Raw genomic sequence first — 20785 nt, 5'->3', positions numbered from 1 at the left:
CACTGCCGTCAAAAAAATAAATAAAAATAAGCAAAATGACAGAAAGTTTCTGAAAGCTTCCACTGTTTAAAAGAGATCACATATTAATGTATTATTAATTTACAGTACTGACAATAATTGTACAATTTACCTTTAATAAACTATTGTTAACATGTAAACATTTTGGAACACACAGTATTTCTTCATGAATAAGGTGTAACTTGATATTTGTATACTTGAAATGTACTGTGAATTACGAAAAAATAACAATTAACTACCAGTAGGGCACAACATGAACACTATTTTCCCCAGAAATGCTTTTCAGATGTGTTGTTTTTTACTCTAAGCGGTATAATATGTATGCAACTGTGGTTGTTTCCATTGGCTCTAAGACAAAATAATCTTTGGCAAGCCAATGAAGGTGCAATTCTCTGTAAAATGTCACATGATGCTCCAATGTGATCTTAAAATAATAGTCTTGTGCAATCTTATAATTCCAGTGAGAACCAGTGTAATGCAAGACAACGGCACTTATTTGACACCGAGATCAAATATGCTGAATTCAGCAAAGCAAATCCATTTCACCCCTGATAATGTCTGGACAGAGTTTGTTTCTAAGTATGAAAATGATCTAAAGAGTATGAAAAACCTGGAAGAGTGGTGATATTTTACAGACATCTGGCCGACAAAAGCAGGAAAGCAAGGCGAGAGGAAGGACAGGGGGGTTTGTGGGCGTTTCCTTTGTATTATGAGATGAACAACCATACAAACATGCAGGACATTCCATAACTCAAACTCCATCCCACGATTCCTTTACTTTGGGCAATGCTGATATTTTGTTTGCAAGAAAATAAGAATATAATACTTCATTCATGCATCTAATGTGTCCAGTAGTATGGCAAAAAACGAAAACAATTTGACGTGCTCATATGCATTTCCATATGCTCACCAGATCAGATATCAGATTATAATTTATGATGTAGAACAAGCAGGATCTTGCTGTGGAAATGAAACTAGTTTTTTAAGACCCACAACAATGCATGGACACACACTCAGTCAAGCAGACCAACAACCAGCTCATTTATTTTTCATTGGTGCAACACTAGTACGCTGCTCCACAAACCAATACTTGACATAATGCTAAGTGTGTATGCGTAGGAAACTAAGCAACTGAGGGGACTTAATTAAATATTCATGAAGGCACATTCATTTTAAACCTGAAGCCAAATGTCTGATACAGTAAAGAAGAGTAAAGACCAATACAAAGGACTATCTATGTATCTCTCCGTCCGTCTATCCATCTATTTTAAATTATAACTGGTGTCTGTGCGTTTTCAACTCCATAAACTCTAAAATGCATCATGTATTAAACAATGTGTCAAAACCAATCCATGATAAGTCTGACACACATTCACGTTTGTAGTAAAGAGTTCAGTGTTCCAGGGTTCTTCTAACACAATTAAACGGGTGGTTTTCCCTGGGTTGTGGGGTGTTGGGGAGCATTGGCCTTTTTCATTCTAAAGCACATGGACTATATTAGTGTGGAATGCTGATGGCTGCCGGGGGGATTCCTGAATTATCAGACCTGTGGGAGTGACCTGTGCAAACCAGAGTGATATCAGACATACAGTCTAAAGATCCCAGAGTGAGAGAAAGAGAATTCTGAAGAGGTGCCATTAATTTTATGCTGCTAGTGTGTAACTACTTGTGCCTCTAGTGGCCACAAACGGAATTGCAAAAATAATGGCTATTTTCAAACAGTTTTCTCAAACACTTCCAGTGACACTTTGCAGGGGAAATCAACCTAAGAATGGCTTACTTATATACTGTATGTGTCTGTATATTAAGCTGGTAGAGGAAAAAGTATTAAAAAGATTTCAGTTACACCCTCGCAACCACCCACAACACCATATCCCGGCACTAGAACATCATAGAGACAATGGTGATGGGCTCTTTTAACTTGGGGCAGTAAGGCAAGCATTGTGACTCCCTAGCAACCACTCACAATACCCTAGAAACCACCCAGAACACCATATCCCGGCATTAGGACATCATATAGACATGGTGATGGGCTCTTTTGACCTGGGGCAGAAAAGCACGTTTTGTGACACCCTAGCAACCACCCAGAACACTATATCTCAGGACTACAACATCGTAGAGATATCATGATGAGCTCTTTTGAGCAACCATCCATAACACCTTAGAAACCCCCTAGTAACCACCCAGAACACCATATCTCTGCACTAGAACATTGTAGAGACATGGTGATGGGCTCTTTTGACTTGGGGCAGTAAGGCAAGTTTTGTAACACCCTAGCAACACCCTTAGTGACCACCCAGAACACCATATCTCTGGACTAAATTGTACATCCTACATCGTAGAGACATAGTGATGAGCTCTTTTGACTTGGGGCAGTAAAGCAATTTTTGTGACACCCTAGCAACCAACCAGAACACCATATCTCAGCACTAGAACATCGTAGAGGCATGGGGGTGGGCTCTTTTGGCAGCAAGTTTTTCATTCAGAAAATGGACCTAACTAGTTTGCTACTATTGCTATAATCTTAATTACATGTAAATGGTAACCGGTGGGAGTGACTAAATATATCAATCTACAACTCTTTAACTAAATTAACAACATAGCCCTGCCCTCAATCTCTTTCTCTCTCGCTCAACATTCTGGTCATTCCAGAATGTTTTGGTCAATTGATCTTCTTCTCAGCATGCATTTCTGCTTCCATGATGATGGTGCAGAATGAGAGAGAAAGAGAAAGAGAGAGAGAGGGTGGCATATGCTCTGCTGCTCAGGAATGCAGGAAAACAGAATCATGTGAAATCTAGGATGCTTGCTGGAATCTTGGGGGCTTTTTTTACAACTCTAGAGACGCTTTGTGGGTTTTGGCAACAAGAGAGAGAGATTTATTTTTGTATTATATGCTCCATCTTCTTTACCCCTGAAGAATCTGAGTGAGTTGTACAGAAACCTCACAGGACTCACCGTTTTTTTTAAGGTCCATCTGTTTAAGCTCGACTTCTCCAGGAGAATAGCAGCCCTCCCTTGGCCGTTGCACTTTTAAGTGCTCTTCTCAGCATTGGGCAGCGCTCATAAACAACATCACACCTCTGTAAACACAGCATCTCACAGTGCTCTCAAAAACACGGGGCTTGGAGAATGTGATGAAAAACAGAAGAGATAAATATGCTACTGTCATCCACAGTATTACCGCAATAAATTATATAAAAAAAAGATGCAAATTCAGGGTGGGAGCAGTTTGACCCACCTAATTAAAGTTTGACCCCCATAAGGAAGTCAAAACCAAAGGGTGGGAAGTTCTCTAAGGTACATTTTGCTTTTATACACAAGTAGGCCATCTATTTTTTACATATGTAGGCCATATATTTCAAAAAGGTTTCAGTAACCACAAAATAAGGGTGGGCGGTTTGGCCAAAACCTTGTGGTATGAGTATGCTGATACGAGTAATTTTATATATTGGAAATGTATATGCATATACACTGCTAACTTATCTATACTGCCGTATATGTCATGATATGGTAAAAAAGGAAAAAGGAAAGGAAATCCAATTCACTATATTTCTGCTTGATTTCAAGCTGATCCAACTTTCCGCACCCTCAAAACAATCTAACGCATTCCTATCCGTCAAACACTCGGGTAGAGCTTTCTATAGCGCATAAGTGCCCTGAAAGGTGCATTTAGTTCAGCACACATCAATTGCGTATTCATGAACCGTATTAAGTGTTTAACGTGAATCAGCTTCTATAGGAACTGCATTAAAAATGCAAATCATTAATAAAAAATCCCCCATCTAAGTATATTGATTTCATGCAACATTTTTAGTTTCCTGTAGAACACACAAATATCCAGGGTTTTTGCTGTGAATTCGAAATAGTGTGGGAGCTTCAGAAGGAGCAGAATAAGTGTGAACTTACGCCCACTTTCTTTCTCCAAAGCGCCTGCTGCGGCTCTCCAACACACAAAATGAATGCATGTCATGTGTGAGTGGGCGTCACATTATGAAGCACTAGATACAGCTATTCAAACCAAAAAAAGCAACATCGGAGAACAAAAAAGCACTCCATTAATAATTGCTCCTCTCATTGTTTTACAGCAGGATTTGTAGGACCTAGAACGTGTTTTAAAGCTCAAAAGAAGGTCTGTTAATCTATTCAAACCTAATATGCTTGAGAGATGTTTGAGTCAACATGAGCCAATAAGGAAAAAGGGCAGCCACAAAAGGTGTGTGTGTGTGGGGGGATAACGCTATCTAACTACTGTATCAATTTTCTAACGTCAAGAATCAATATTTAAATGTAAACAATCAATATTTTGTGTTACATATTTCACATTTATATTATTTTGGGAAGAAAGAGCATTTGGTCCGGCATTAGGTAAAAACAAAACACTCAATGAGGATAAAGAGCACCCCTTAGAAGTGGGGGTGGGGATAGGGGAAACTCTATAATATTACTGCAATGATATTCTAAGATTAAGAATCAATATTTCTAGTTATATATATATATCTCACATTAATATTTTGCAGGGGAAAAAAAGAGCATTGGGTGTGGCATTAGGTCAGAAACACTCAATGAGTATAAAGTGCACCCCTTAGAGGTGGGAGGGGAAACACTATACTGTTACTGTACCGATATTCCAACGTCAAGAATCAAAAACTTTAGTAATATATTTCAGATTAAAAAAGGGAAAAAAGAGCATTAGGCCCTTTTTATCTTATATTTTAGCAAAAAAAACTGCTTATTCAATGTGCGCAAGTGTTGAATCCATGACCATACCGATAACTAAGGTGGTGGAAAATGCAGATAACCGATTAATCGGACAATAATTTTTAAAACAGATTTATAGAAAAAAAATTCTTAGTCTTTCCTTACTAAGATGGGGACAGACACTGAGGCTACAAGAGTCCAAAATAAATAAAATCCCTGATGTATTTGATTGTTCAACCAAAATCCCAATAATAAGCAGAAAAAAAAATAATGCGGAACATTTAGCTATAAACAAGCCCGTAAGTTGGCACAGTGGACTCTAATTTTGAAATTACTAGACTTGGCTTTATATTGAAATTATTCAATATACATGATGTGTGCTGACGGGGCATGTTTCCATACAATCGCATTTTTCTTTGCATGTCCTCGCTTCTATTTAAAACACTTTATAATGTAAGTGAAATAACAAAATATAAATTGAAGTGAGGATAAAAATCTGGATGAATACTGTCAATGATGAAAGATTGAGGAACACTAGGGAATAAAAAAATAAAATAAATAAATAAATAAAAAGCCATCGGCAACTATTGGCACCGATTAATCGGTAAAACCGATATATCAGTCTGCCTCTAGTGTGCATGACTTTTTACACTTTGACATCAAAAGCAGAGAATAACACGGTAATTTCAAATGTCATGTGACCATGGTTTTCTTTGTCAGATTGTTAGAATAAGCTGATTTTTGGTAGCTATCAGCATACCGGTGAGCATGTAAAAGCACTCACTGACATGCCAATGCTCTACGCCACTTCTGTCGCTCTATGAAGTAAAGAAGGAATTTCTGTACTTTTTTGAAGATGAATAACAATCAAGTAAGCAAAAGATGCCAATGTATCACAGTTTCGAATCGCAAAAAACTACAAATAAAGATTAATAATATTATCGCACTCACCTGCTAGAGCTTTGATGCGAGAGCGCTCAAATAATCGCGCTGAGCTGTTTTCGTTGTCCCATTCGTCGTCCCAGCGGTTGTTGACACTGTCCTGGTACTGCTGCTGGATGTCCATGTGATCGTATTCCGCGGCTACTGTCGTCATCCTGACCTCTGACCTTTCGCCTTTTCACCGTTCACCCTTCCTCATGGGCGGCTTCCTCTGAAGCCCTGCTGAAAGAGACAGAGAAGCCAAAGGTTATTACAGTTACGGTACATTCTAGCTCGTGTACGGTCATATGCGATTATTAGCCACATAAAATATATGCCAAAATTCAGTCTTTTTTAAGTGTGTCGTTTTTTTTACTTTTTCTTTTTGTTAAATGTTTTACTTGCAAAGTGTGTTCGTGCTGTGTTTCTTTCAAATAAATGCCACATTCAGACATTTTTAAGTGTGTCGTGCTTTTCAGTCTGGTGCTTTTAAGCTGCTCTTTTCCCTTTTATTAGTGACTCAGTATAAGGATATGTTTCTTCATTGTGCACTCTGGACTGCTGAACTTTGCAAAGACACTGCACTTATTCTCCATAAACCCATCCATTCTCTGTGTCTGAAGAGAGCTGTTTCACCACTCATCCATCAACAAGGCATCTCCAGTCCTGATGCTAAGCTGAACTTCTTTGTCTTGGGTCAGTGCTTTAAGTACATACTGCCACCTGTTGTACAACTTAGAGAACTGCCCCAATGTAAGGACAAACACAGTCATGTGGTGTTCCTCACTCAAAGTCTACAATAATTCACAGGCATGACAGGCTGGGCAGGCAAGTGGCAGGACTACAATAACGTAACGTTACGTTCCTGGCCAAGAGTTTTACCCACCCCTGTTCTGCTGTGTTCAGCCCTGCTCTGCTAATTGAAATCAGCAGTCTGCCCTCAAACGCATGAGTGCATCTCGGCTTGATGACATCAGCGAATAACTCTTTTATGTGTGCACGTTGTGTATGTGTGCACAAATTGACGTTGTCAGCAGTCAGGCCTAAAAGATTGACAGCTTATGATGCCCACCGTCACACATGTTAAAAGTTTTGAAAAGTTTGCTTTTTTTCTTTCTTTTATCAACCATGTACTTTGGTGTACAATTTCAGTTTACTTTAAATGGGCCATAATTTATTTGATATATATATATATATATATATATATATATATATATATATATATATATATATATATACACACACACACACACACACACACACACACACACACACACACACACACAGACTATTTCTATGTAGTTTTATGTTGTTTCAGTAAAGTATTAGTTGTCATCCCTTGTAACACTGCAACACAAATTGTTTCATCCGTCTATGGTGACATTTTCATCAGACTCAAATAAAAATTGTCAAAGTTTATCAATTAAATCAAATACAATTTTAATTCATAATAATACTGCTGCAGTATTTGATGCCAATGACAAATGCGTTGCAAAAAAAAAAAGAAAAAAAGAAACTCCCAGCTTGGTCAGGCTGGTCAGTTGGCTGGTTTTAGAGTGGTTTTGAGAACTTTTAAACTGTGCAGGCTGGGAGACCAGCTTAAACCAGCTAAGACCAGCCAACCAGCTCAGTCTGGTTTTAGCTGGGGTTTTTTTTAAGGGTTGTCTGGCGTTTTTCATATTTTAATTGAAAATTAAAAATTAAAATTAAACAAACTTAAACTGGCATTTTAATTTTAATGAAAATATTTTTCACTGCTAATTTTAGTCTTCGTAATTTTAGTAAATGATAATAACGATGGTGTGAGGCCCTCTGCAAACCTGACAAATGCCACAAAATCGCCCTTGCAAAACTAAAACACAGGGAAAATCAGTGGTGGCATTCCATGCATTGAGCGTTGCATGCTGAGTGTGGGCCTCACTTCTGAAAAACAGCATTTATCTTTCTAATTGCTACCATAAGGTTTAACTTGTACAAAATAAAGAGTGCTGTTGTATTCCTGTGAGATTTTTTACTTTAAATACCTCCCACGCAACACCGAGTATTTCAGCTCGCCTGCCTCTCTTCAATTGTCAGGAACAACGCTTCGCTAAAATCTCACAGAAGGCCACTTGGTTACTACAATGGCATGGTGCAATTCTCTTGAAAAAACTGAGCGTTTCCAGGGCATTTCATCATGTACAACTCACTTATGTGTTAGAGTAACACCCGTGTCCCAGAAATGGCTGGTAGTGGCACAGTCAGCTAAATATAACTGTGCCGTTGGGATGGGTTTTTCACATCTGAAGAGTGGAGAGATTTGGGTTTGGAGTAGATACCCACGCAGAACGACAACCAATGAGCAAGATGACACAGAAAGCAAGGACAAAGATATATAGTCTATCTTTGTGGTCAAAAGAGTAAAAACAACATTGTATATCACAATGATGTACCCCTTACAAAAAGTACTGTGGTGGTACCATGCACAGGTACGTTGATGGTTATATATTTGGCACAATACATTGTGTCCTTGAGCAAGGCACTTAACTCCAGGTTGCTCCAGGGGGATTGTCCCTGTAATAAGGGCACTGTAAGTCACTTTGTATAAAAGCGTCTGCCAAATGCATAAATGTAAATGTAAAATATTTCATAGTGCTGTACTATGTACTGTACACTATATGGTATTCTTTGATTATCATACTCTTAAAAAAGTGCTGTGGTGGTACCATGGTACAGTGATGATATCAAATGGTGATTCCATGGTACTGTACAATATTCATGCACCATGGTGTTTACATGTCATAGACAATGATACATGTCCAAGAAACATTTTCCTCTTTAGTAATTTTGGTTAGGGAATTCATTTACCATGGTATTTAAATGGTACTATAGGGTACTTCAAAGAATACTATGGTTATACCATGATACACATCCAAAAACATGGTATTACCATGGTACTAGCATGTTTTTGGGCACTGTTAACATGTTATTACCATGTTTTTAGACAAGTATCAAGGTACAACCATATTTTTGGGCACTGTACCATAGTTTCTTTCCAAGTTCTTTAGACAGGTACCATGATACTACCATGCTTTTTGGACACTGTCCCATGGTACTACCATGTTATTTGGACATGTACCATGGTAATACCATGATTTGTAGACATGTACCATGGTGCTACCATGTTCTTTGGATGTGTACCATGGTACTACCAAGTTTTTCTGACATTTACCATGATACTACCATGTTTTTTGGACATGTATTGTGGTACTACCATGTTTTTGGTCATGTACCATGGTAATACCATGTTTTTGGACCTTGTCCCATGATAATACCATGCTTTTTAGACATGTACCATGGTACTACCAAGTCTTTCGGCAGTCACCAGGAAACCACCATGTTTTTGGACACTGTACCATGGTTCTACCATGTTACTTGAACATTGTAACATAGTTCTACCAAGTTTTTTGGATATGTACCATAGTTCTACCATGTTTTTGGATGTGTACCATGGTACTACCAAGATTTTCGACATTTACTATGATATTACCATGTTTTTGGACACTGTACCATAGTTCTACCATGTTTTGGGACACTTACCATGGTACTACCATGTGTTTTGGACATGTTCCATGGTACTACCAAGTTTATGTACCATGATAATACCATGTTTTTTGGACATGTACCATGATAATACCCTGTTTTTTGGACATTGTACCATGGTACTGCCAAGTCTTTCAATGTTTAACATGAAACTACCATGCTTTTGGACACCTACCATGGTACTACCACAATTTTTGGACACTCTACCATAGTTTCACCACGGTTTTGGACACCTACCATAGTTCTACCATGTTTTTCGGACATGTGCCATGGTACCAACAATTTTTTTGGACACTGTACCATAGTTCTACCTAGTTTTTGGACATGTACCGTTAGTTCCATGGTATTCTTGGATGTACCTTGGATATCATGGTAAATGGAATTACAGTACCATGGTATATGTCAAAATACCACAGTATTATCATTTGCAGCCATCACTGTACCATTGTACCACAGTAATTTTATTGTAAGCAAAACTTTTAATTTTTAATTATGGGTATATACCACCAAATGTAATAATGGTAAAATCAATTTCTTTAAAGACTATAATGGTAAATTTTTAAGGTAATACCATGGTACCTGGGGGAAACATACACATTCCCTTACAAAAATTGAGAGTTCACTCCAAATTTGCCGCAAATACCACAGATAATTTTCACATGCAAATTAGCTTTGCGGCAATCTGTCCATTGTTACCAAAGGTTTGCCGGAGGTTCACCACTACTGGTGAAGAGCTGCAAACATTTGCGGCGAAGCACAAGCTCATTTGCATGTGAAAATAATGAGTGGTAAGTTTGAGGCTAGTTTAGATTTTTTTTGTAAGGGTTTACACAAACAGAAAGGCATGCCCTCAAAATTACTCATCAGATTTCACAAATATTACTTATACAGAAAGAAGTTTAAACTGGAGTGAATCTAATTTGCAAGTAAGCAAGTAATGCATATATTTAGTGTACTAAACAGTAAAGACAGCAGGTGACCTGACTGGAGACATCCTCACGTCAGTACGTCAGCTAGACTGATTAGTTTGTCTGGCTAAAAGACAAAACACACATTTCTTATTGATTTTCCAGTGTCTATCAGATGCACTAAGTCAAACGAGAGCATGTGCTCTGCAGTAAAATCTTCGGCCAAGTGCACTCTGTGATGTATCGACTGACTGGCACAACATTACCATCCTCTCTGACTCTGACACTATCGAAAATGGACAGTGTTTATTTGTTTACACAACAAAAAAGTCTGCGCAACTTGCGCAATCTTTTTGATGATTTCCTGTATAAGCTTCCCCTCACAGAAAAAGCACCATGATATTACCATAAAAATATACATAGTAAAAACATGGCATTAACATGGGATTTTTTTAGACACTACCATGATGGTTATACCATAGTATTATTTGAGGTAACTTACAGTATCATTAAAAGTCAAACATTAAATGTGTTAGAAACCCTTTTAACTTCAGTAATATAACGTATTTCCAAGTGAAATAGGATATTCGACGAGAAAAACATGAAGGGTGGAACTTTCTGGACTGTTTCCATTGGGAAATAATTGAATGGTGAAAAGTATCTCTATACGACAGGTGGTTGTAGTGGAGGGGTTGAAGGAGGGATCATTGAAGCCAGCTGAAAAGTTAAGTCTTTCCAGAGGCGGAGCAAGTTATTACATTTTATGAAAGATTATGAAAACAAACATTTATTTTCCTTCAGAATGACGTGCACCAATGAATCATTTACAACTGCCAAAAAGTACCACAGTACTTTCAACTGGTTTTCAGTATATTTACTGTGGTAAAACCAAGGCTATCCTTTGAAATATCAAATAACATGGCATATAAATATGGAACTATGGTAATGTACCAAAATACCATGGTAATTACCATCTGATACATCATGAAGCACGAAACCACCACAGTATGTTTTTTGTAAATGTCTACAGCTAAGTACATATCTAAACCAACATCACTGTGATGATTTAAGTGTGACATAATGCTAATGGTCTCAGTGTTTGAAAAATGATACAGGTTACAGTAAAGACCAGGGCTTGTTAGCTAGCTAAATGCTAGCATGTGTTTATGTGAGTGTCAGTGTGCATCCGTCCATATTGCTGAGGTCAAAGCTGGCATTAGCATGAACGCTGAGCCGCGCTAGTCCTGTCTGCAGAGCTTTTTATAGCCCTAGAGCTGGCATACACCCAGAGGCTGCAGCGACATCGACTTAATCATTAGCTTTCAGATGCGCTAATCTACTGTTATCACGACCATCCTTGTTTTAATCTTCCTTTCTCTTCCTCTCAAAGACTATTAAAGTCAGTTTCTCCTTCCATTTCTCTCCACAGATGTATTTAGCTTGTAAACAACAGTATTAAGATCTTTTATCAAACTGCTTTGATACTACAGCGCTAAAAAATCAGTGCTAACAATACAGCTAATGAGATTAAATGCCATCGTTGAAAGAAAAAAAACCCGAATCTAACGTAAAAACAGTTATTGTGGTTTAGACCAATTTTCATCATATTTTGATAGCTAGGTTTAAAAATTGAAAAATAGTTTTAATGGTATGATCTGGCCTGTCGAAAAAGATTAGCCCTTAGCATTTAGCTCTCAAAAATATTAATGTGAGGAATATAACTAAAAAACCATTCTTGGCATAAAATTACCAATGCAGTATTATTGTGAGGTAAAACATTGCAATCAATGACTAAAAACGGTTCAAGGAATGAAAACAAATACCAAAAACTAACTACATTTTTTAAAGAGCGTAACCAAAAACAGGAACAAAATGATTTTCAATTGTTCCAGAGTGAAAACGTTATTTTTAAATGCTGGTAAACGGTTAATAACCGATTAATTTAGTTCCGATAATTTATTCATAAAGCCAAAGCGTACATAACAGTAAATTTTAGGAACTACCCGAAACGTTGCCTGAAACATGTGCTTTAATCCTGAAGGAAACTGCTGCATCACACATTTCTTTGCCTAATTGCCCTTTGTGGATGTCGCATTCTCTGAATGAAGACCTTTTTAACAACTATGTATAATTACTACTGTACATATACTGTAAATACACGGCTAATTAAGATACAAGGAAAACGTTAATTAGTGGAAAAGTACATTTCTCAGTTGTTTCCAAGTCTTCACTGAATTATTGTTAGATATGATGCATTAATACAGATTTGATACTGCCGGGTTTTGACTGAGAAGCAATTACATCTGTAATTACAATGATGCTTAACTGTTAATTAACTCTATGCTTGTTATTATTTCTATGCTGATGCATCCACCACACAGCAAACAAATTAACTGCTTATTTTCACTTATTTTGGTGAGGAAAGTGGCTTATTTTGAGCTTGTTTTTCCAGACCAGGTTGCTTGTTTCTGTTGTGAGGTCTGGCAACACTACAATTGGTATTTCAACATTATTAACCGTTCTTTTATTTTGTTCTAACCGGTTACCATTTGGAATCCGAATGAAAAAATACAGTTTTTACTCGGAACGAACCCAATGAAAAACACTTCGTTTTTGGTCCCTGAGTGCAATACTGTATAACGCAATAAACTTTTCAGCACCCTTAGTGGTTATAGGGTTAGCTCACCCAAAAATTCAATTACCCGCATGTTTTTCAAAATCCGTATGACTGTTAGCCACAGTCACCATTAGGAGGAGATATTAGGCGGTATGTTAGCCAGAGTCACCAATCACTTTTACTGTATGGAAAAAAGACACAATGAATGTGAATGGTGACTGAGGCAAACACTCCACTGTGACGTAAAATATGGCAATACTTTGAAATATCAATTTGTCATTGATTAATGTGTGATTTTGAAGATAGTCTCTTCCTAAAATTATCACGCAAAATTATCTCCCTCTATTTACGCGGTCAATGATTCCGGCCACCCTATATTCTCCAGGAAATGCGGCTATCACTGGCAGTGCTTTCACAAATGCCCTCTGTTGCTATTTCATTTATATTCTGCCTCCCTCTTACTCCCCATGAGGTGGAAACCGTCAAACCCTCTTTTAGAGCACAGTAAAGCAGCCATTATTAAAGAGTATGAATCCGGAAACTTCAACTCTGGTCAAAGTATTTCATGTGAAAGGTTCTCAGGACAAATTTGGGTGGTGGGGGGTGCAAAACGACCCCTCTTAGTGAACTGAGAGAAATATCACAATTGCAGCCAATGAATGCAAACCAGTTCCGTACGCCTACTGTGAATACTGTAGCACAAAACCATCCGTGACGGATCAAATCTTCAAAGTGTTATGACAGCATTGTGTTTTAGTATCCGGACTCTCTAGCCAAGTATCTTGGTGGGAGATGCATAGAAGACAATGCAGAAGGCATTCTTAACACATCGGATGACAATACAGTTGGAACATTTGGGAAAAGACAAGAAAATGGTAACACGCTAAGAATATTTAAATGTTAGCATGAGGCCAAAGCGTTTGACCTCCAGGAGAGGGCAGTGTCGCATGAAAACAAAGAATATACTCTCAATGAACATGCGATTTCATAAAGACTTTCATGACAAACCGGATTCCTGGGCTTAGAGTTAACATATTAAAATAAATAAAAAAGACTTTAGGACTCAGCTGTCAGCTAAAACCACGAATATTTGGTTTGAGAAGCACATCAATATGGAGTTAGGGTTAGTAATCTATCAAAAATAAAAACACCATATTTATATAATTTGGCAGGACAGCAAAGAACACAGATTTTGTCCCAAAACAAAAACTTTTATCTATTTTAATTGTTGAACAATGAATGAAAAATGTGGATAGAAATTCTGTTGCATTATCTAAATGCAGGTCTATTTTCAAAAATGACTGACGATATATTTACATGTTACTTTAAAAATGTAATTAAAAAACTCTCAATTTGATCACAGATTATTGAGTCTTGTGGAGCGACACACAAAATCCATTTCTAAACCTCTTAGGGATCCTTGTAAATGTTGCTAATCACATCAACAGGAAGTAAGAAAGCCATTTTCAAGCTTTTAAGTCGGGAGGAGGGAGAGTTTTACCTCCTACTATTAAATTAAGTTAATAAACGTAAATTCAGGAGGAGCACACCCATCTAATCTTCCAATTAATTACCAGTATATAAAAGCGACCTCTTACCTCATCATAACGTCAGCTCTCCCAACTCTTTACATCGGCCCAGACTACTATCTCCATCCTTACTAGTATGGGGGGTTATAAATTCGCTCGAGTTTCAAGTCGCCTCCTCGAGCTCCTCCATTATGGACAGCAAGCCAAACCAATTTTACCATTCACGCAAAGATTATAGGGGCACGCAAACTCGTGAATTAAACTTGTTTATGTGGAACTATAAAGTACATTTGTTCAGTCTTGCAGTGCCTCTAAATAATGGGATATTTGCAGCATTTATAAGCATACAATATTTGAACTCTTTACTTAAATGAGAGGATGCTAGCAAATGTGAGTCGAAAAGTCACACACAATGTGTCAAAATACATTAATAGCAAAACAGACATGTTAAACTTTATCTAAAACTACTTGACAGTGTTAGTTTGCCCAAAAATGAAAATCCCCAATTTTTAATTGTTTCATAATTAATGTGCTGTTTCATGACCTCTTAAAGTTAACTAAAAGAAATGGTGAAAAACATACACTATCCATATCAATTTTAACCTATCTCTTAAAATCTTCATTTTAAATGTCCATTTGTCAACTTACAATCACACCAAGATTTAGCACATATCTCAGCATTAGAGAGGTAATTTTTATTCTTCACACGAGTGGAGCTTTAGTTCGTAACAGTTTGAGTGCAAACGTGTATAATCACCAGCGTCCTTGGTAACCTCAGTGTTACCAAATGAGTGAAAGAGCCCTTTTGTGTGTAAAGCCATCAGACTCAGTGTGTCTTTTTATTATTGGCGCATAAAGCTGTCTGAGTCATTTTAATGTGTTTCTCTGTATATATATATATAAAAAAAGGCATTTGTGCGTTTCCTGAGAGCATGCGAGTTTCGTAACACCTCAGTGCTGCGGCCGTTGACTTTAAATGCCTGTGAATTTATCCTCACATGCTGTGCAGATGTTAATGTATATTTAAAATCCATATGGCTTCTGAGACATACATTATTTACTAGGTGAGAAGGGACATTCTTGTACAGAATATCTTTCATGGTAATGATAACCAAACTCTTATTGGACAAAACCAGGAGTTCATTGCAAATTTGCCGCACATTTTTGCCATCTTATAAAACATCAGTTTCGTACATCCATTGTGGTGATAAACATATAAAGCTGTCTGGATTTCTTAATTTATTTTATACATGAAAGGGCCCCATTTCTTTAAGAAGATGTTATATATATTATGATTTTACAGTAACAATTAGATATTTACATTTTCTGAAGCAAATATGAGTGGTTCTTGCTAAAACAATGCCAGAGTGTTGCTATGCGGCTGCTGGGGTGTGGCTTACTGTAAGACAATCAAATTTTTTCACCCGCTTTATTGTCGACCAGGGGAAAATCTTAAAGTACTTTAGTGTGTTACTTTTTTGATGTGAAATACTTTTTTCTATTCCAGCCTATAATACAGAGACAGCTAAGAAATTTGTAGCTTAATTTTCCCGAAAGCTGTCTCGGTGGCGCTATCAGATTCATGAAAATAACATTTGTTCGATCAAGCTGATTGAAAACATGTTTATTTTTGCAATTATGTTTGGTGAAACTTGTGAGCAGAAATTACACACTTCAGCTTTAAGTCCAAAGACTTATATAAGTAACAGCCAACACACTCTCATGGCGAAATCATCAGGATTCGTACGACTTTTCTAAATTTGGCTAATTCGTATGATATCATGTGACTGCACTCGTTTGAATTCCTACAAATTTCACTAAAGCCAATGACGTCGCTGGACATCGTTTCCATCTAATATGTGACAATTACTTTATTCTGTCACACACAACAGCTTCCTATCATGTTTACATACACTACTGATCGGTTAGGTTTAGATAATATTATAATATTATCTTATAATATTAATAAGTATGTCCTTAATGCCTCATGCGCTGAACTCGCGCTTCCGTATGCGAACAACTTTGTTCGAGACCATAAGAAATAGCCAACTCGTAAATTATGTACGACTTTTCATGAGATCGGGTTGGTAACAGCAAACCTGTTGTCAACAAACAGAATGATCTGAGATATCATTCATGTGTATAAAACAAATAGTGCAGAGTTAAGGCTAATTTATACTTACTGGGCGAACAGCCTTTTTTTACTTCACTTAACAACGATGACGAAATGCAGTGACGTTTCTGTTCTGCCAAGGTGTTTGTTTGGTGCTATTTCTCCGGATCGTGCACATCTCTGTATGCTTGACCTAGGAGAACTCGACTAGTCGAAGAGTGTTGATGATCGTTTAAAAGTAATCGTGGGCATAGTTTGGACGTGACGTTTTTTATTTACAATCCCACGTGCCAGCTGAGAAGTTACCAAGGTTACTATAGTTAAAAATGGATAACTTTGAAGCCCATCTCTCGAGAAAATTGTTTGGCTTCTTTCATGGAATAAGTTAGGCTTTACATGCCGAAGTTAAATAATAATTACAGTTAGCAGTTGTTTAAAACACTAACCCTAACTATCAGCAATATCTAGAGTGATAGTAACAAGTAATGATGGTATTTTGGCAGAAAACCATGATAAATATTTGTAAGAGAAAGAAGGGCCCTCTCATTGCATTTCACAAAAGCAGAAACGGCTATAACAGAGAAATAAACAAATCGTATGATTCTGATGGATATGCGTGGGATGTTACGGGCGTTCTGCTTCACAATGAGTTGCCTAGGTTACTGTGACATTACTCTGGCCCACTGATGGAGGAGTGGGCCGATCCCTTCATTCTGTTGAACTCCTCCAACTCCTGTTGCAGCCCACGCAGAGCACACACACACACACACACACACACACACACACACACACACACACACACACACACACACACACACACACACACACTCTTACTCGCTCTAGACCAGTTTGTGCCTGTCCGCACACACCCACACACACATGCTCTACAATAGGACACACTCCCTGCAGAATACACCAGAAGCCAACGGCGCCTCAACCACCATCCTTACAGCGAGATATCTCTTTTATTGTGTTCTCTAAGAGCCAATATGCTTGATATGTGTGGCGTGTTGCTTGGCATTCTTAATCTGAAATATCCCACCTTTTGTGGGCAAGCTGAGATAATTTGGGTGTCTGGAGTAGAGATGGGTCACAATGGTTGACTAGTCGATAAATGAGGTCTACTAGTTTAAGCTTTTATTTAGTTTAGATTTTTTTAGCAGCAGAGCTTTAACTCTTCTTGAGCATCCAGTAACATTTCGATGTTACATTGACACCCTGTAAAGTAAAAAAAAAAAAAAAGCTGGAGTAAAAATATAGATTTTACGATGACTCAAGATCTTATGATGCCTTGATCCTGCCTCAAAATTTAAAAAAGTTGATTTAAAAATTACAAAAAAATGTAATTGTAACTTTATATCTCACAATTGTGACTTTATTTCTCGCAACTCCGACTTTATATCTCGCAAATGCAACTTAATTCTGTATCTTGCAATTATCTCGAAATTACGACTTTTTATCTTGCAATTTCAAGTTTATATCTCGCAATTGTACGTTTATTCTATCTCACAATTGCGACTATTTTTCACAATAACAAGAAATAAACTAATACTTTAAAACTGATATTTGCATGTTTGTATCTCACAAGTACATTTACATTTATGCATTTGGCAGACGCTTTTATCTAAAGTGACTTACAGTGCACTTATTACAGGGACAATCCCCCCAGAGCAGCCTGGAGTTAAGTGCCTTGCTCAAGGACACAATGGTGATAGCTGTGGGGATTGAACCAACAACCTTCTGATTACCAGTTATGTGCTTTAGCCCACTAAGCCATCACCACTACAAGTACAACTCGCTACTGATTTTACTTTGCAATTGAGACATTATAGATATACGCTAACAATTGTGACTTTATAATTTGCAATTTTACGTTTACATCTCACACTTTTTGAGGTTATACTGCGACTTTATTTTTCACAGTTGCAAGAAATAAACTTGCAATTACAAGAAAGAAAAGTCACAATTTTGAGCTATAGAGTCAAAATAAAAAAAATTATTTCCCTCATCTCTGTTGGGACCTGGGCTTCAATATGATCTTCATTTGAAAGATCCTGCTTTATTAATTATTACAATCCCAATCTTTTACTTTTATTTAGGTTTACTTCAGTTTTGGTTGTGTTGATTATTCTATCTGTTCAATAAATATCATATGAACTGTATAGTTTGGGGCCTGTTGTTAATTTGATAAAATGTTTTTTCAGTAATGTACCAAGGTAAAAGGTCCCTATATAATTAAAAGAATTAGCTGAGAATTTCTAAAAACAAAATAGACATTATAACTAAAATATACCTAAGTAATCAGAATGAAATCAAATAGTATCTAAATCGGAATCAAATCGAACTTGTAAATCAGAATAGAACCAAATCGGGAAATCAGAATCGATACCTGCATAGTAAGGTGTAAACGTTGCAAAATTTATGCATTTTCACACAAAAATATATTAGTGTGGATGTGGTCCTATTAAAAATACTTGTCCCTGGCCGGCATTCTGTCCCACTCTGTTGCGCTCCATCTAGTTGTTTTGGAATGCAAGAATGTGCATTATATTTATACGGCCCCAAAGTAATGCGTCTGTTCAGGGTCACCCAAAACCAATTCAATTATACAGGGCTTCTTTTAGAACAATTAGTCAGCAGGCTAGTCGTTCAAGCAACCCATCGACTAGTTGGTTTCGAAAATATGAAGTTTTGCATATCCCAAGTCTGGACACCGAACTGGACTTATGGGATTGGAATGCATCCAAGACTTTTCCAAAATGTGCACAATGGTAATCAAGCAAAGACCCTTGAAAACCATGAAGTATTTTCAATGTCCATTGTAAAACGTTCCCTTAAACTGCATCTAAAATTTCTAGGGCATTGCTTCCTCTTTAGATTTTAGTGTTGCTAAGTAACAACGTGGCCAACACTGAACAGAAAAAGCCAGTAGCAAATAAGAAGCGCCATCTGGTTCTGCCGCCTGTGTCTGTGCCACCCTTAAGACTCTAGATATCAAACAGACGAAGATCATTTTGGAGAAACTGGGTCTGGTCACCAGCCATCACCACAAGTGGGTTTGTCACAAACCAAACATTTCAGTGGCTCATACTGTACCAACACCAGTGAAATTTCATGATTCTTGACACCAATTTCGATACAATAAATTGGATACAAGGACAACACAGGGAAAACTAAATGAATTTAGTTAGGCTAATTTAATGTTTAATTAATTTAGTTATTAAATTAATTAATGTTATTAAAAGTACATAATTTCTGCACCACTAGCGTCAGCAATCGGAATTGTAAAATGTAGTTTTCGAACAATTTTCCTGAACAGTCCCCACCGTCTTCCATTGGTCAACAAGCAGATAGTTCCGCCCCAAACTCACGCCAATGGTTGAGCCAATGTTGCTATGTCAGCTGTACAATATCAGTATTACCAACTCAATTCGTTATCCAAATATAATCACTATACTTTTCTACAGTGTACAAAGACTTGTATCGTAACTTTTTTTTATATCTTAGTAGGGATGCACTGATGTATCATCCACCTACATTTAATGGACAATTACAGACCAAATTAAAACCAACAGCATATCGGTTATAAGCATGAAAACACTGATATGAAAAACCAATGGTTTATCTACATTTATTGAGTTATAAAAAGTTTATGATATTTTTTTCTATTTAGATTATAAAGAAATACCTACCAAAACAAATTAAATCTGAAAAGCTACATGGCAAAATATCTGTATAGGCCTAAAGGTTTTTTTATTTTTGTTGTTAAAATCGGTATTTGTATCTGACAAAACTGTTATATTGAATTGGTTCAGCAGTATCTGCGTTTCTGATATGTCTAACCACAGGGTTCCGAATAAACATTGAGAAAACATTTATGCTGCACCAGAGACTATTTATTTAGTAGAGAAGGTCCACTTCTATTAAAATGAATGGGAGAAATTGGAACGTCCAACACAGGAGCTCTAAGCACCCAACGGTCAATGGACAGGTGTTCCCTCAAGTAGATAGGAGCTGCACTGCCATGACTGGAAATAGTCTCCTGGGAGTGTTCCAAAGATGTTCGACAGTGGACTGACTTGTTAGAGAGACTTTAGCTGCACTTAGATGATGTTGAACCAAAACTAAATTCTTCATGATTCTATTATGAAGCACAAAGGCCATCAAAAACCATTACAGGCATCTAATGAGACCCATTACCTCGATCGGCACCCCATAATGTCAGGCCTGTTCCTCAATAAAAACATATTCCACATGCAAAATAACAATAGGTAAATTAGAAGAATCTGTGACGTCAAAGCATGGGATACAAAACAGATGTTGATGCTTTTGCCAACTATAAAAAGTTCTAGGCAAGATTTTTGTAACAATTCCCTCATTATGTCATCGCTCTGCC

The 20785-nt window shown here is 37.2% G+C and overlaps 1 protein-coding gene across 3 annotated transcripts in view; it reads right to left on the bottom strand.

Moving 5' to 3' along the window:
• The window catches only part of LOC127427841 (spectrin beta chain, non-erythrocytic 1-like), a 117429-nt gene that overhangs the window by 73306 nt on the left and 23338 nt on the right, over positions 1–20785 (bottom strand). For 2 of the 3 annotated variants that reach the window (XR_007894987.1, XM_051675666.1), the window contains exon 2: positions 5671–5883. Coding sequence is in view for 2 of the 3 variants with exons in the window: in XM_051675666.1 (XP_051531626.1) it covers positions 5671–5815 (145 nt within the window). In the remaining variant the exon portion in view is untranslated. The remainder of the gene's footprint in view (positions 1–5670; positions 5884–20785) is intronic. The other variant, XM_051675667.1, reaches the window with a different exon arrangement.

Source organism: Myxocyprinus asiaticus, chromosome 37 (genome assembly GCF_019703515.2).
Source record: "Myxocyprinus asiaticus isolate MX2 ecotype Aquarium Trade chromosome 37, UBuf_Myxa_2, whole genome shotgun sequence".
In the NCBI taxonomy this organism is placed as follows: Eukaryota; Metazoa; Chordata; class Actinopteri; order Cypriniformes; family Catostomidae; genus Myxocyprinus; species Myxocyprinus asiaticus.
Note: the sequence above shows the minus strand (reverse complement) of the source record. Positions and strands in the feature narration are given on the sequence as shown.